Consider the following 13,550-nt stretch of genomic DNA (forward strand, 5'->3'; position numbering starts at 1 on the left):
ATTGTGCGACCGTGCGAGTGACCGCGTACGTCGTGTCGACGAAGTGGATGTTAACGGGAGGTGAGGAGGTGAGGAGAGACGTTACAATAATAGACGGACGCTTCTTACCACGACGGGGAACCATGAAGAAGCTCGGCACGCAGCTGGAGACGGAAACGCGACGATCAACGTCTCGATTATCGTCGCTCTTCGACGGTGGAAAACGGCGAGTGTCGCTTTAAAAAATGACTCAGAGATAAAGAGAGCTCGCAGCATCTTGCTCTGTCCATGTGCTTTTGGAATCTTTTTAAGAGCGACATCCTGCTTTAAGAATTTGCGGTATGCGACCATATGGATGCGTTCCGCGTATTACAACCAATTGTGCATTGTAACTTGAGACGATTAACTATTGTGGTTAAGCGTAAAAGCCTAATGTTAATGGAAGTATGTCAAGTATTATTTACTAATTTCCATTCACATTTTATTAATTGTTATAAAAAGTAGGATGAAAGAGAGAAAGATTTGATTACACAATGTAGAAGAAATTTTAAATATTAAACAATTGCAATTGTTATATATTAATTTTTAGAATTGTATGTAAAATATATGTAATTATCTGAAGGACTGACAAAGCAATTAAACCGCAAAATTGATATAATAAAAGATACGTTCTCATATTTCACTTATTATCTTGACTTTGCATGCGTTGATTGTAATTATAGACATTAGCAGCACGCATTATATTGCCCCAGAATTCATATGACCGAAACACTTCCGTTAAACGTGATATCTTTGCTTGCATTCAACCAAGAGGAAGTACTTTCCAAAAAAAAAAAAAGGAGTTCTATCTCCTGTTACAGTTCCGATGAATGAGCTTCAAGGTAATTCGATATAAAAAAATAATCGTATCATTCGTAATGTATCGAACGATTTTTACTTTACGCCAACGTGGATATTAATTAGTCTATACCTTTCGGAAATTAATTTACAGCGACAATTAATTTGTCATATGAAAACCTAGTTTCGCAGTTCAAAAGCGCAAAAAAAAAGCTGCTGATAAAAAAATGACTACTCGCTTTAATGATCAGAGAAACAATCGTGCAACGCGTGCAGCGAGAAGAGACAAACCGAGCGGAAGCGTACACGAGGGATGCAGATTTGTACATCCCCCCCCTCCCCCTCTTCGAAAAGGGGAGCATTGCTCGCACGCATGTAACCCCGAGAACTAGCGAGAAACCAACTCCGTTTTTTTCCTCCCCGTTACTCTCGCGCCGCTTATCACCCGCGACGCTTGTCCGTTCTCCTTCGCCCTCTTTCTCTCTCCTCCCCTTTCCCTCTTCGTCGCGACGACGGATTCCTCCCCGCTTCTCTCCCGACTCTAATCCCGATCGACGTCGAGCACAAGTAGCTTCGCCTCGGGAGAGTGGAGCTCAGGACGCCGACACGGGCGCGTTTCCCTCGTCACGAGCACCGCTCGTCGTTCATTCTCAGGCTCGACTCGCGACGGTCGGCTGCACTCCTCGACTCGGTTACAATCAGCCGCACACGCACCCGCACTCCATTCCGACGCGTCGAGCGCGCACGCACGGATCGACCCACGGTCGAAGCAGGACGAGTAGATAGAATCAGATAGGACCAGGAGAAGAGATCAGCTGTTCCTTCTCGTCGCTCGTCGTCTATCCGCGCCGAAAGAAAAGCAGAATGAGGGAGATCGTGCACCTGCAGGCTGGACAATGCGGTAACCAGATCGGCGCAAAGGTAGGTCGACGACCGAAGATTATTTTTCTTTTCACGCTTCGTGATCTTCAAGCGTGAAGGACAAATTTTACATGGAACGGAATTTTTGGCATTTTAATTAGGCAAATTAGATAAATTTAGAATTAATTTGCTCTTAAGGAAAATTTGTGAAGAAATTGCCATTGGCGAAGAAATTCTTTTACCTTAGTTTCTTTTATTCATCTAATAGTCTTTAGATTATTTAAATATTAAACATTACCTGGATACGTTAGTTAAGAAATACGTTTTAGCTGTAAAAACTCTAACAAATTTAAAGTGTTAATTTTATCTATTTTTATCCTCTTTGATAAAAGGAAGTGTTTTAGAGATAAAAATAGATTCAATGTAGAAATCAAAATAGAGTATTGTGAATACATCGATATTGAATTGTTCTAATATAAGAATTTTGTAATGCAGAAATTGACGAGGTAGTTCTAGATACGAGATAAGAGACTTCATGATAATTAAATTCAATGTAAAAAAGTGCGGACAGCTAATAGCTTTAGTATCAAAGCATGAATGGTTTATTCGGACGTATATTCAACAAGGCGTGTTTGCAGCGTTGTAAAAGAGTTGATAGAAGAAGAATAATTTATAATTTATTTGTTGAAGATAATGTCCGGAAATTAACTGTAAATCTCATTTACGTCGCACCGAGACGACAGACGACTAACAATTAAAGCGCAAACAAATCAAGTATTATGACTCATCGTCTTCGTGGTATCGATCGGAGTTCGCTCGAAGCACTCTTGTGGTTTCCGGAAAAGCTGAGTCCTCTTAAAGCTTTCAGACTCTCCTGTCATCCTCTTATATTCAAATCAGCGTAAAACCGGAAACTACCCGTCAATTTTTTATCGCTTCAACTTTCAAGGAAAATTACCTTATCTAAACTAAATATACATCTTTTTGTCTATATTTTAATAATTACACGCATAAAAATTATAATTTTTATAACAGAGAGTTCTTGTTATAATTTTTATAACAAGAATTGGAAGCAGAAAGCAGAAATATCATTCCAGATTACCTAATAATTACTTTTTGATTTTGCTTTTTCTCTTTCTAAATAGAACCAATAAACTCGGTGGAGTAATAACTCGCGGAGTAACATGAACGTTATATCGCACCATAAAAAAAGCAATCTTTCTTAATGGTATCGTTCGACCAACGGCTGTAATCGAATTGAAGATAAGGCGGACAAATGGAATTTAAAGAGCAACGCTCGACATCGGGGACCCTTTTCGTGCGACCGAAGTGCGTGAAGTGATCCAAGTTTTAATCTCGCCGGCATACGCGGGAGACGATGGCAGGAAATGCCGATCGTACATATGCTTGGAATACGCTTAAAGTCCTATAATAACGTCCACATTGTCTGATGGTCCGAAAAGTAGATACGAAAATATACATCTCAAAATCAAATAAATCATTTACGTCAGCAAATAAAAAGCTACTTAGAATATGATCACAAACAACTCCTGTCAAAATAAATCACTGCAAAATCGCAATTGATGCGCTGCTGCAATTAAATATCGCTGTTAATTGATTTTAGTGCCGGTTAATTTCGAACAAGATATGTTATTGGACGCGTAATGCGAGACTGATATTATCGCGAAGCATTTCAAGTTCGTTATCTTATTTATCTTGTTTGTAAATGTGACAATATGTACTCGCGATATATTCAATTACTTTTATTTGTAAACATAAAGGAATTACATTTTTTTGTAAATCAGGCGCGTACTTTATAATTCTAATAATTGACTATATATTACTATTGTTTCCATCTTGCTTTCTATTGTTAATTATTTTAAAACATCCTTTATTCGTCATTGCACAATTTTTACTTTAATAAATATTATTAATATAATATTATAATATAATATTTTATTAATAATATTATTATATAATTAATTATATAATTATATAATTAATATAATATTTTACAAGCAATTTAAATTACGAATTATGATATAAAAATAATAAATCAAATATGTACTGAAAAGTACATTCAAGTTTACTTAATAAGGTAATCTTTCCGTGTACTTTATCAAGGTTTATGTTTGACAAATAATGCCTTATCAAATTTTCACATAACTTTCTAATGAGTTAAGATTTTTCTTGATATTTTATACAGTATTGCTCATCAAGTTATGACGCACATCAGATTGTAAACCGTAAAGTGGAGCACCCAATGAGTCAGAAAATTTTTTTGCTATCGCCATTATTTGCTATTGCATAGTAAAGACCAAATTTTACTTTCAAAATGTTATAATTAATTGTTACACTAAATGCGTTACAAAACGCATGTTTATCTATTAATTAATTAAAGAATTAAAATATTATATAAATATTAATAAATTAAACATGGTCTTCAATTTCTATTATATAAATTTTTTCGTTATTGCAAATTTAAAAATAAATTATTAATGAAAAAAAACACAGAAAAGTCTCTTATTCAAGCGAATCAATCTGTTGATCTTATTGATTCAATTTTTACAATTGTTAGATGCATCATTTTCGTTGATTTCGAAAGTGAAGCGCTTGAGCGACCATCTTCCTCGAAAAGGATTGTCTCTTCACTTTATTGCAGGTCTATCATCATTTCCGCGGCGTTGTTTTCCGCTCGAAAGAATTTAACGATTTAAGAAGATAAAAACTAAGTTCCTGTAGGATTAGAGGCAATTATAGTCGACACGATTGTGATCTATACGATGTTTCTCGAGCAATCAAAACACCCATCGGAAATCCACGCTAATTTTGCGAAAAAATGATCTGTGAATCAGTCAAGCATAATATAATAATTATCATGATTCCGATCCCGTACAATATTTTTAAGATTTTATTAAGTCTTGCTTCTTTTAGTACGCGATTACAGCTGTATATGTGAGTAGCAATATATAATAATTTCTAATAAAATATATAACTTTGAAAAGAAACGCTTGATCCTGAGTTTTCCTCCAAATTAAATGTGACTATTTGCGTATAAGGAAACGCAAGTAGTTTCTTAATCACGTCCGTGTAATGAGATCGAGCATATACGTGATGCACGTAAATGCAGCGAAGATGCGAAGATGCGAAGAATAATCAGGGAGGCCCATTTCGCTCGGGCGGCGGCCATGGCGACCGGCACATCGACTTGCTATTAATAGGAAGAGAAAATAGTAAAGACAAGACAAATGGAGAGAGGAGAAATGTTTAACCGGAGGGTGGACATGAGCCAGGGGCCACAGACCGCGTTTAATTCCGTGCGTTTCTATTTCTGGATGTCGCGCGTGTTATCCTTGTCCTCGCGGCCGGAGTTTGGGGTGCACGCTCGACATCGGAGGGAAGTCGCACGTCGCTTCTCTCGGCACGTCGAGAGTGGTTTTGAGAGTAGGAAAAGTGCAGCAAAATAAACTTAAGACGAGAACTATGTTTAGAGAATATTAAGAAAGCACCCTGGTTATTTTTATATCGAACTACTTTGCTGATTACTAGACTATGCCCGAAAATAAATAGGCTGTTTAAACAGTTGGCTTCCAAAGTGTTAATGTTAATGAATCATGTTGCAGTTCTGGGAAGTTATTTCTGAGGAGCATGGCATCGACCAGTCGGGCATTTATCATGGTGACAGCGATCTACAGCTCGAACGAATCTCCGTATATTATAATGAGGCGTCTGGTAAGAGTCTAAATATTATACATCTTACATTCTCTTCGCTTTTTAAATGTAATAAAATAATTTGTGTGAAATTCAAACTGCTATTTTTTTCTTAATTTATCATCTGTCACGTTAGGGAAATATTTGGTTATACTTGCAACAAACATTTTCAATTAATTAAGTAGCTCTTGAATGATTATTACATCTTGTATCACATCATACGATAATAGAAATCAAATTATTTGCTGTAACTTTGATAGAAAGAAATCCATAGGAACAAGTACAAACTAAAATAGAAAATTAAGATCAATGAAAAAAATTAAGATCAATGAAAAAAGTAAAACATTTATAATAACATTTAATTTATAGTGATAGTGCAATTTTATATATAAATATAAAGAAATGAATTGTGTAGAACACAGAATCTTCCTAATAGAGATCGCTTTGGTGAATTCTGTCCTCGGGTCGAAAATAGCAATAACGAGAAAGATAGAAAATCTGCACTGATGGAGAAGAGAAACGCTGGGACACGCATTTTATGCTGAAAATAGCCGTCTTATGTGGTCGAACTTAGATTCTAAGTTACGACTGCAACACATTTCAGAATTTCTCGTGCATTCGCGAAAACGAGATTATTTTCGAGAATGCGACGTGCAGCACATGCTTCATGGTTAAAACAGTTTAATTAGCAAACAAGGGAAATGTATGCACCATTCGTTGTCGAGAATAATTTATTATTAGAAACAAATTTAAGCACATAGGAAGTTCCATTCTTAAATAACTTTTTATATTTTTACTTCTTCTATTTTTATAATTTTTATTTTTGAAGCTGTAATACAAATGCAAAAAATATCTTAGCGATATATAGTATATATTTTTATTATTGGCATTAATTAGGATGTATGTATTAGGATGTATGTCTAACTCTAAAAGTAGAATCTTGTATTGTGGTACTAATAAGTCGCATAATTCTCGTATTGTTCTGACGATAGCCTCTCATTAGCAAACGGCGCAGACACACGATTTTATCCATGTAGGTACGCATTTCCGTTTACCATTACAGTCGGCATGAGTTTTCGATAGAATGACAATAACGGTCAAGCCAATATGGATATCTTAGTGCCTTGTGTCACGACGACTATTAAATATGTCTGACGTTATATTTTATGTTATTTCACACATTACATACATATAGATACATTTAGCAACGAAAAATCATGTAGATTTTATTATTTTTTTATATTGTAAAATATTGTTTTATTTGAAATATTTTTCTGTTAAATATTTTCAGGCATCTATTGCATTTTCCAGACCATTTGCATGAGCAAATTTATATTATTCATTCTTATTTTTTTTTTTTTTTTTCATTTCAGTCGCGACATCCACGAATGGAGGAAAATATGTTCCGCGCGCGATTCTTCTGGATTTGGAGCCGGGAACGATGGACGCTGTTCGTTCCGGCGCTTACGGAAAGCTCTTTAGACCAGACAATTTCGTGTTCGGACAATCCGGTGCGGGTAACAATTGGGCGAAGGGTCACTACACCGAGGGTGCCGAATTGGTCGACTCTGTCCTAGACGTGGTGCGAAAGGAGTGCGAAAATTGTGACTGTCTTCAAGGTTTCCAACTCACCCATTCATTGGGAGGTGGTACTGGATCCGGAATGGGTACTCTACTAATCTCGAAGATCCGCGAAGAGTATCCCGATCGCATTATGAATACTTACTCGGTGATGCCGTCGCCCAAAGTATCCGATACTGTTGTGGAACCCTACAACGCGACCCTGTCTGTGCATCAGTTGGTGGAGAACACCGATGAAACTTATTGTATCGATAACGAAGCCCTGTACGACATCTGTTTCCGCACTCTGAAGGTTTCCAATCCGAGTTACGGCGATCTCAATCATCTGGTCTCGCTCACTATGTCCGGAGTAACTACTTGTCTTAGGTGTGCATAAAAATCCGCAAGATCAATAGACAAATTTATAATAAAAATAAAATACTTCTAATTGTATAACGAAAATAATATTCTATAATGTCTTTATAATGTTTGTTGAAATAGTAATGTGAATTTATTAGTGATATAATCTTTCTAGTCTTGTAAACATGGTGTATGAGTAACGTAGATGATTGATTCCTTCAGGTTTCCCGGCCAGCTGAACGCCGATCTCCGAAAACTCGCAGTGAACATGGTACCTTTCCCACGTCTGCACTTCTTCATGCCGGGTTTTGCGCCACTGACATCCAGGTCCATGCAACAATACTCCGCGCTCTCGGTGCCAGAACTCACCCAACAGATGTTCGACGCGAAAAACATGATGGCGGCCTGCGACCCGCGCCACGGCCGATATCTTACCGTGGCGGCCGTCTTCCGCGGCAGGATGTCGATGAAGGAGGTGGACGAGCAGATGCTCAGTGTGCAGAACAAGAACAGCTCGTATTTCGTCGAGTGGATTCCGAACAACGTGAAGACCGCCGTGTGCGATATCCCACCGAAGGGTCTAAAAATGTCGTCGACCTTCATCGGCAACACCACCGCTATACAGGAACTGTTCAAGAGAATCTCTGAACAATTCACGGCGATGTTCAGGAGAAAGGCTTTCCTCCATTGGTACACCGGCGAGGGAATGGACGAGATGGAGTTCACCGAGGCTGAATCTAATATGAATGATTTAGTATCCGAATATCAACAATATCAGGAGGCCACGGCAGAGGAGGACTTCGAGGCAGAGGAATGCGCTGATGATTTTGAAACCTGCGAACAGGAAAATTAAAAGCAACGTGACTCTGTTCATCTTTAGCTTCTCTGTCTGTGTCCCATCATAGGAGCTCGCATGATTGATATGCTCGCGAGAAGCCGTCTTTTGATACTTTTATATACAATGCGTTTTGTAATTGCTGAAACGAATGTAATATAGGCGGATGAGATTACTTTTTTACTAATCGTGTGACATCGAAATATTTATAATAATTATGAATCATGAAGATGAATATTCGAAAGCAAATGAACTAATTGTGGCGAATATTAAATTAATGCAAAAAATGTATTATAGTTTCTTTGATTTTGCGTTACGTTGATACGCCTATGTTATATTCAGCTTTACTAGTAATAATCATAAAAATATTGAAATGTCGCTTGGAAAAATGTGACACGGATTGGATTGCAATAAAAGTCGTTAAATAATCAAGTTTTTGTTTTATTTATTGTTGCAATCTTGTCCGGGCGCGCAAGTCAAAAAAAGAAGTTTCATTCGATAGCTCCAAATCCTCACGCTCCGATGTAGTCGAGTCTCCTACAGAATTTCGGATATCTCTGTCGTCTTGTCGATGTCTCGTCACAAACTCACTGCGCGGTTCGCGTAAAAGTCAAAATAATCTCTCTCAAAACGATAGCACCTCTGTTTTCGTTAGCTGTATTAATATAATTGACCGGTACGCAACATTCCGCCCACCTTGCAAAATCTTAATTTTTCAACACCTTTATCACGCCGAAAACATATATATAGTTTTGACTCATAGCGCTATAATCGTGATTTCGCAGTCTATATTTTTCGATCTATTTATGATTCGGACATTGGAAGAATACAAATCCTTGTTAACGCTCGCTGTGTACGATATCATTCTTAGTTTTAACACTAACGATTCGGACATATCCCTCCCGATCCGGATGCACATCGACGATGCGTCCTAACTTCCATTTAAGAGGGATATTATTTTCTTTCAGAATCATATCGCCAAGTTTTATCTTTTTACGATCCAGGGCCACGCTCCTCCATTTTGACCTGATTGCAATTGTGATATTCCTGTTTCCAACGAGACCAGAAATGTTGTCGCAATTTGATCAACAACTGATAACGATTCAGCTTGTTAGTCGGTTCTTCCGGTCAGATCTATCTGCTGTATCGCGTTGAGCAGTGCGCCGATTAAAAAATGTCCGGGGGTTAACGCAGCGAGATCTCACTTGACATGGGCGTCAAGGGCCTTGAATTTAGATACGTTTCTATTTTAGATACGTACGAATTTAGATACGTTTCTTCCATTAAAAGCTCTTCGAATGTAAGGAGCATCTTCCCCCAACACCTTTCTCAAACGTCTTCGCCAATTTTATGCCCGCTTCCCATAATCCCCCCATATGAGGAGCATAGGATGGTAAAAAATGCCACTGTATTGATTGTTCTACCATGAACCGCGTCCATCTCTCGCTGATGATTCTGATTTTGCAGCAATTCTCTCAACTTTCGTAGCTCGTTACACTCTCCTACAAAATTCGTGCCGTTATCTGAATAAATATTTACACATTTTCCTCGTCTTGCAATAAAACGCCTCAAAGAATTAAGAAATGTTGCCGAATTTAAATCGCTAACCAATTCTAAATAAACAGCTCGCGTCGCGAAACATAAATAAACACAAATATGCTTTTCCTGTCTTATTTCGTGAAATTTTGATATTGAATAGTCCGTCGTAATCGACATTAACATTTAGAAATGCTCAACTCGGAGTCACCTCAATCCTTCAATAAGCCGCTCATTATTTCTCGCGGACTCTTACCGTTAAACCTATAACAAACTAAATATCTACACAAAACTCCCCGTACCGAAGTGTATTTATTTATAATACTTGTATTTATATGAACAATTTCATATATAAACTATTAAGTTTTTCTTAAAATAAACAAAGTAAAGCAGTGTAATTATATTAAACTTAAAATTTTCCTTGAGGATCCTTTATCCTTTATATATGATTGAAATTATGTGTTTGTAAATTGTGTAATAAATTGTGTTTGTAAATTCGTGTATATATATATATATATATGTACGTATAAATCGTACAATATCAATTAAATTCGTAATATCTCGGAAATGTCTCTCGTTTATATGTTATTATTTATACTAGTTTGATGCATCATAATATATTATAAATTTTATATAGTATAAATTTTTATATAATTTAATGTATATCTTTCTATTTGAAAAAGAAATATAGTTTTATATAATTCAATTTGAAGTTGTAAGCATTTTGATATAATCATTTCTAATTAGATATAAACTTTTTCTTCGAAAAAAATTTCAATATAATTTTATATAATTGTACATAGACTTATTAATATTTTGATATAATTACATATAATCAGATATAAGATTTTACCCGAAAAAAATTTCAATATAATTTCATATAATTTGACATGGAGTTATAAATACTTTGATATAATTACATATAATTAGATCTAAACATTTTATCCGAAAAGAATTTCAATATAATTATAAATATTTATATAAATTATAAGTATTATAATTTATTATAAATATTTATATTATAAATATTTTGATATAAATGAAAATATAATTAGATATAAATTTCTTACCCGAAAAAAATTTTAATATAATTTTATATAATTTGATATGGAGTTATAAATATTTTGATATAATTGTATATAATTTGTAATATTAATAGATCTTATTATATATAATTATATCTAATACATTTATCATTATTATTAGAGTCGGATGTTTATCATCCGACTCTAATAATAATGATAAATGTTACATACAATGCCGATATTATTAAGAACTTGGTTAAAAATACCGTCGTGGAAACTATAATACGACAATAAAGTTTTTTTACGATATTTGCTTCATTGTTGATGCAATATGCTTGATCGACACCATGGCGTTCTCTATCAATTGATGAACCGAAAGAATAGCACATTATAAGATTCCATGACGGTCCATCGGAAACTTTTGGAAATGATACCACAACGAAGATGTTCGTGATTCTGTACGGATACTCTTCTCGTATCTTCGAGACGAGCAGAGTGCCCATTCCGGATCCAATACTATCATCCAATGAGTGCATGAGCTGAAATTCTTAGGTACACCATAGCTCAGAAGACATTGTAAAAATATCAGTCGGAAGACCAGAGTTTCCTCAATACTCATCATTTATTATAAACTTCACTAAATACAAATGACCAAAAAATCTCTTAAAAATTCATGTATAGAAACAATATATATATATATATATATAAATTATTCATAAAAGAAAAATAACAAATACAAAAAACTGTATAAAAGAATAATCAAAAATTTCGCAAGCATGCACGATCCTCTGTTTTAAAAATCCCTTTCTGCTCTATTTCTCCATTTCTTCTTCATCTACTTCTTCATCATCCTCCGCCGACGCTTCTTGATACTGCTGATATTCCGACACTAAGTCGTTCATGTTCGATTCCGCCTCATTGAATTCCAATTCGTCCATGCCCTCGCCAGTGTACCAGTGGAGAAAGGCCTTTCTCCTAAACATCGCGGTGAATTGTTCAGAGATTCTCTTGAACAGCTCCTGGATGGCTGTGGAGTTGCCGATGAAAGTGGCGGACATTTTGAGGCCGCGGGGCGGAATGTCGCATACCGCCGTTTTCACGTTGTTCGGTATCCACTCGACGAAGTACGTGCTATTCTTGTTCTGAATGTTGAGCATTTGCTCGTCCACCTCCTTCATTGACATTCTGCCGCGGAAGACGGCTGCCACAGTGAGATAACGACCATGGCGTGGATCGCAGGCTGCCATCATGTTCTTCGCATCGAACATCTGCTGTGTGAGCTCCGGCACGGTGAGAGCTCGATATTGTTGGCTTCCTCGAGATGTAAGGGGCGCGAAACCTGGCATGAAGAAGTGAAGACGGGGAAACGGCACCATGTTCACCGCGAGTTTTCTTAAGTCTGCGTTTAGCTGACCTGGAAATCTATAATAGTTTAAAGTATTATATATTTATATTTAATTAATAATTTTTATTATTATAATAACAAATTTGTTTAATACTCTTCATTTATGTATCGTGAACCTTAGACAAGTTGTTACACCAGACATAGTAGCTGACACGAGATGATTCAAATCACCGTACGTAGGAGTAGTCAGCTTCAATGTACGGAAGCAAATATCGTAGAGCGCTTCATTATCGATGCAATATGCTTGATCGGTGTTCTCCACCAATTGATGAACCGAAAGAGTAGCATTATAAGGTTCCACAACGGTATCAGAAACTTTGGGAGACGGTACCACGGAGAAGGTGCTCATTATCCTGTCCGGATACTCTTCTCGTATCTTCGAGATGAGCAGAGTGCCCATTCCGGATCCAGTACCACCACCCAACGAGTGCGTGAGCTGGAATCCTTGCAAGCAGTCGCAGCTTTCGGCTTCTTTTCTCACTACATCGAGTACCGAATCAACCAGCTCGGCACCCTCGGTATAGTGACCCTTGGCCCAGTTGTTGCCAGCGCCGCTCTGACCAAAGACGTAGTTGTCTGGTCTGAAGATCTGCCCGAATGATCCCGAACGTACAGAATCCATGGTGCCAGGTTCTAAATCGACGAGGATGGCACGCGGCACGTATTTCGGCCCAGAAGCCTCGTTGTAATAAACATTGATCCGTTCCAGCTGGAGATCCGAGTCTCCATGATAAGTGCCCGTAGGATCGATACCATGTTCATCTGAAATCACCTCCCAAAACTACGAACGGTTGAGAATGGTTAAAAAATTTAATTTTAAGAAGTAATATCAGCTTAATAAAAGAAGAAAATATAAAAGAAGATATAAATTCTTGTTAATCAAGAAAAATGATTATAATAAAATTTCTAACTGCCAGCGATTATTGTAAAAATTAATTAAATTTTATACAAGTCAAGAATATTTATATAAAACGTAATGTTATATTTAAATGCAATAAATGCGATATTATAACAAATCAACTAATCTTTTAAATCAAGATTGACATTGTGATATATTACGTTTTTTTTTTTTTGGGATACTAACCTTGGCGCCAATTTGATTGCCGCATTGGCCGGCTTGGATATGAACAATCTCACGCATTTTGTATTGAATAATGTAGAATTTTAGGATAAGAAAATCGCACGAGATTCAATGATGAGTACTCAAATAGTCGTGGGGGATGTGGATCTTCAAAATTTAAGGACAGGAAAAGAGGATATTGCGGACTTGCCTGTCATTCAAACAGAAACAGGCGACTGTTGAGTTCTCCTTGGTGACTGCCTAGTCGCTTGCATAATTTTTTACTTGTTGTTCCATCACGATATTGATTTTAACAATAATTTTAATATTACAATCGATGAAGGATGAAGGCAACATCCTTGTTTTCGCTTTCAATATATC

At 36.5% G+C, this 13,550-nt stretch overlaps 2 protein-coding genes across 2 annotated transcripts; one reads left to right on the plus strand and one right to left on the minus strand.

The window, feature by feature from the left end:
- Positions 1-1,352: 1,352 nt before the first annotated feature.
- Positions 1,353-8,575, plus strand: LOC105427401 (tubulin beta-3 chain). Its single transcript, XM_011639105.2, has 4 exons — positions 1,353-1,737; positions 5,301-5,409; positions 6,762-7,335; positions 7,531-8,575. Exons 1-4 carry the CDS (start codon positions 1,681-1,683, stop codon positions 8,159-8,161), a joined length of 1,371 nt encoding a protein of 456 aa, XP_011637407.1. The 5' UTR covers positions 1,353-1,680; the 3' UTR covers positions 8,162-8,575.
- A 2,567-nt stretch (positions 8,576-11,142) lies between these two features.
- LOC105427404 (tubulin beta chain-like) lies at positions 11,143-13,449 on the minus strand. Its single transcript, XM_025218372.2, has 3 exons — positions 13,194-13,449; positions 12,226-12,890; positions 11,143-12,126 (listed from the first exon to the last, which is right to left on the minus strand). Exons 1-3 carry the CDS (start codon positions 13,248-13,250, stop codon positions 11,517-11,519), a joined length of 1,332 nt encoding a protein of 443 aa, XP_025074157.2. The 5' UTR covers positions 13,251-13,449; the 3' UTR covers positions 11,143-11,516.
- Between the last annotated feature and the right edge of the window lie 101 nt (positions 13,450-13,550).

Source organism: Pogonomyrmex barbatus, unplaced genomic scaffold, assembly GCF_055798465.1.
Source record: "Pogonomyrmex barbatus isolate J1 unplaced genomic scaffold, ASM5579846v1 scaffold5, whole genome shotgun sequence".
Lineage (NCBI taxonomy): Eukaryota > Metazoa > Arthropoda > Insecta > Hymenoptera > Formicidae > Pogonomyrmex > Pogonomyrmex barbatus.

What these genes read in the sequence shown, in the direction of transcription:
- LOC105427401 (XM_011639105.2), top strand. Translation starts at nt 1,681, where the DNA reads ATGAGGGAGATCGTGCACCTGCAGGCTGGACAATGCGGTAACCAGATC. An exon ending in GTAACCAGATCGGCGCAAAG is followed by an intron (nt 1,738 to 5,300) that starts GTAGGTCGACGA and finishes ATCATGTTGCAG; the next exon opens with TTCTGGGAAGTTATTTCTGA. An exon ending in GGAGTAACTACTTGTCTTAG is followed by an intron (nt 7,336 to 7,530) that starts GTGTGCATAAAA and finishes TGATTCCTTCAG; the next exon opens with GTTTCCCGGCCAGCTGAACG.
- LOC105427404 (XM_025218372.2), bottom strand. Translation starts at nt 13,250, where the DNA reads ATGCGTGAGATTGTTCATATCCAAGCCGGCCAATGCGGCAATCAAATT. An exon ending in GCAATCAAATTGGCGCCAAG is followed by an intron (nt 12,891 to 13,193) that starts GTTAGTATCCCA and finishes AACCGTTCGTAG; the next exon opens with TTTTGGGAGGTGATTTCAGA. An exon ending in GGTGTAACAACTTGTCTAAG is followed by an intron (nt 12,127 to 12,225) that starts GTTCACGATACA and finishes AAACTATTATAG; the next exon opens with ATTTCCAGGTCAGCTAAACG.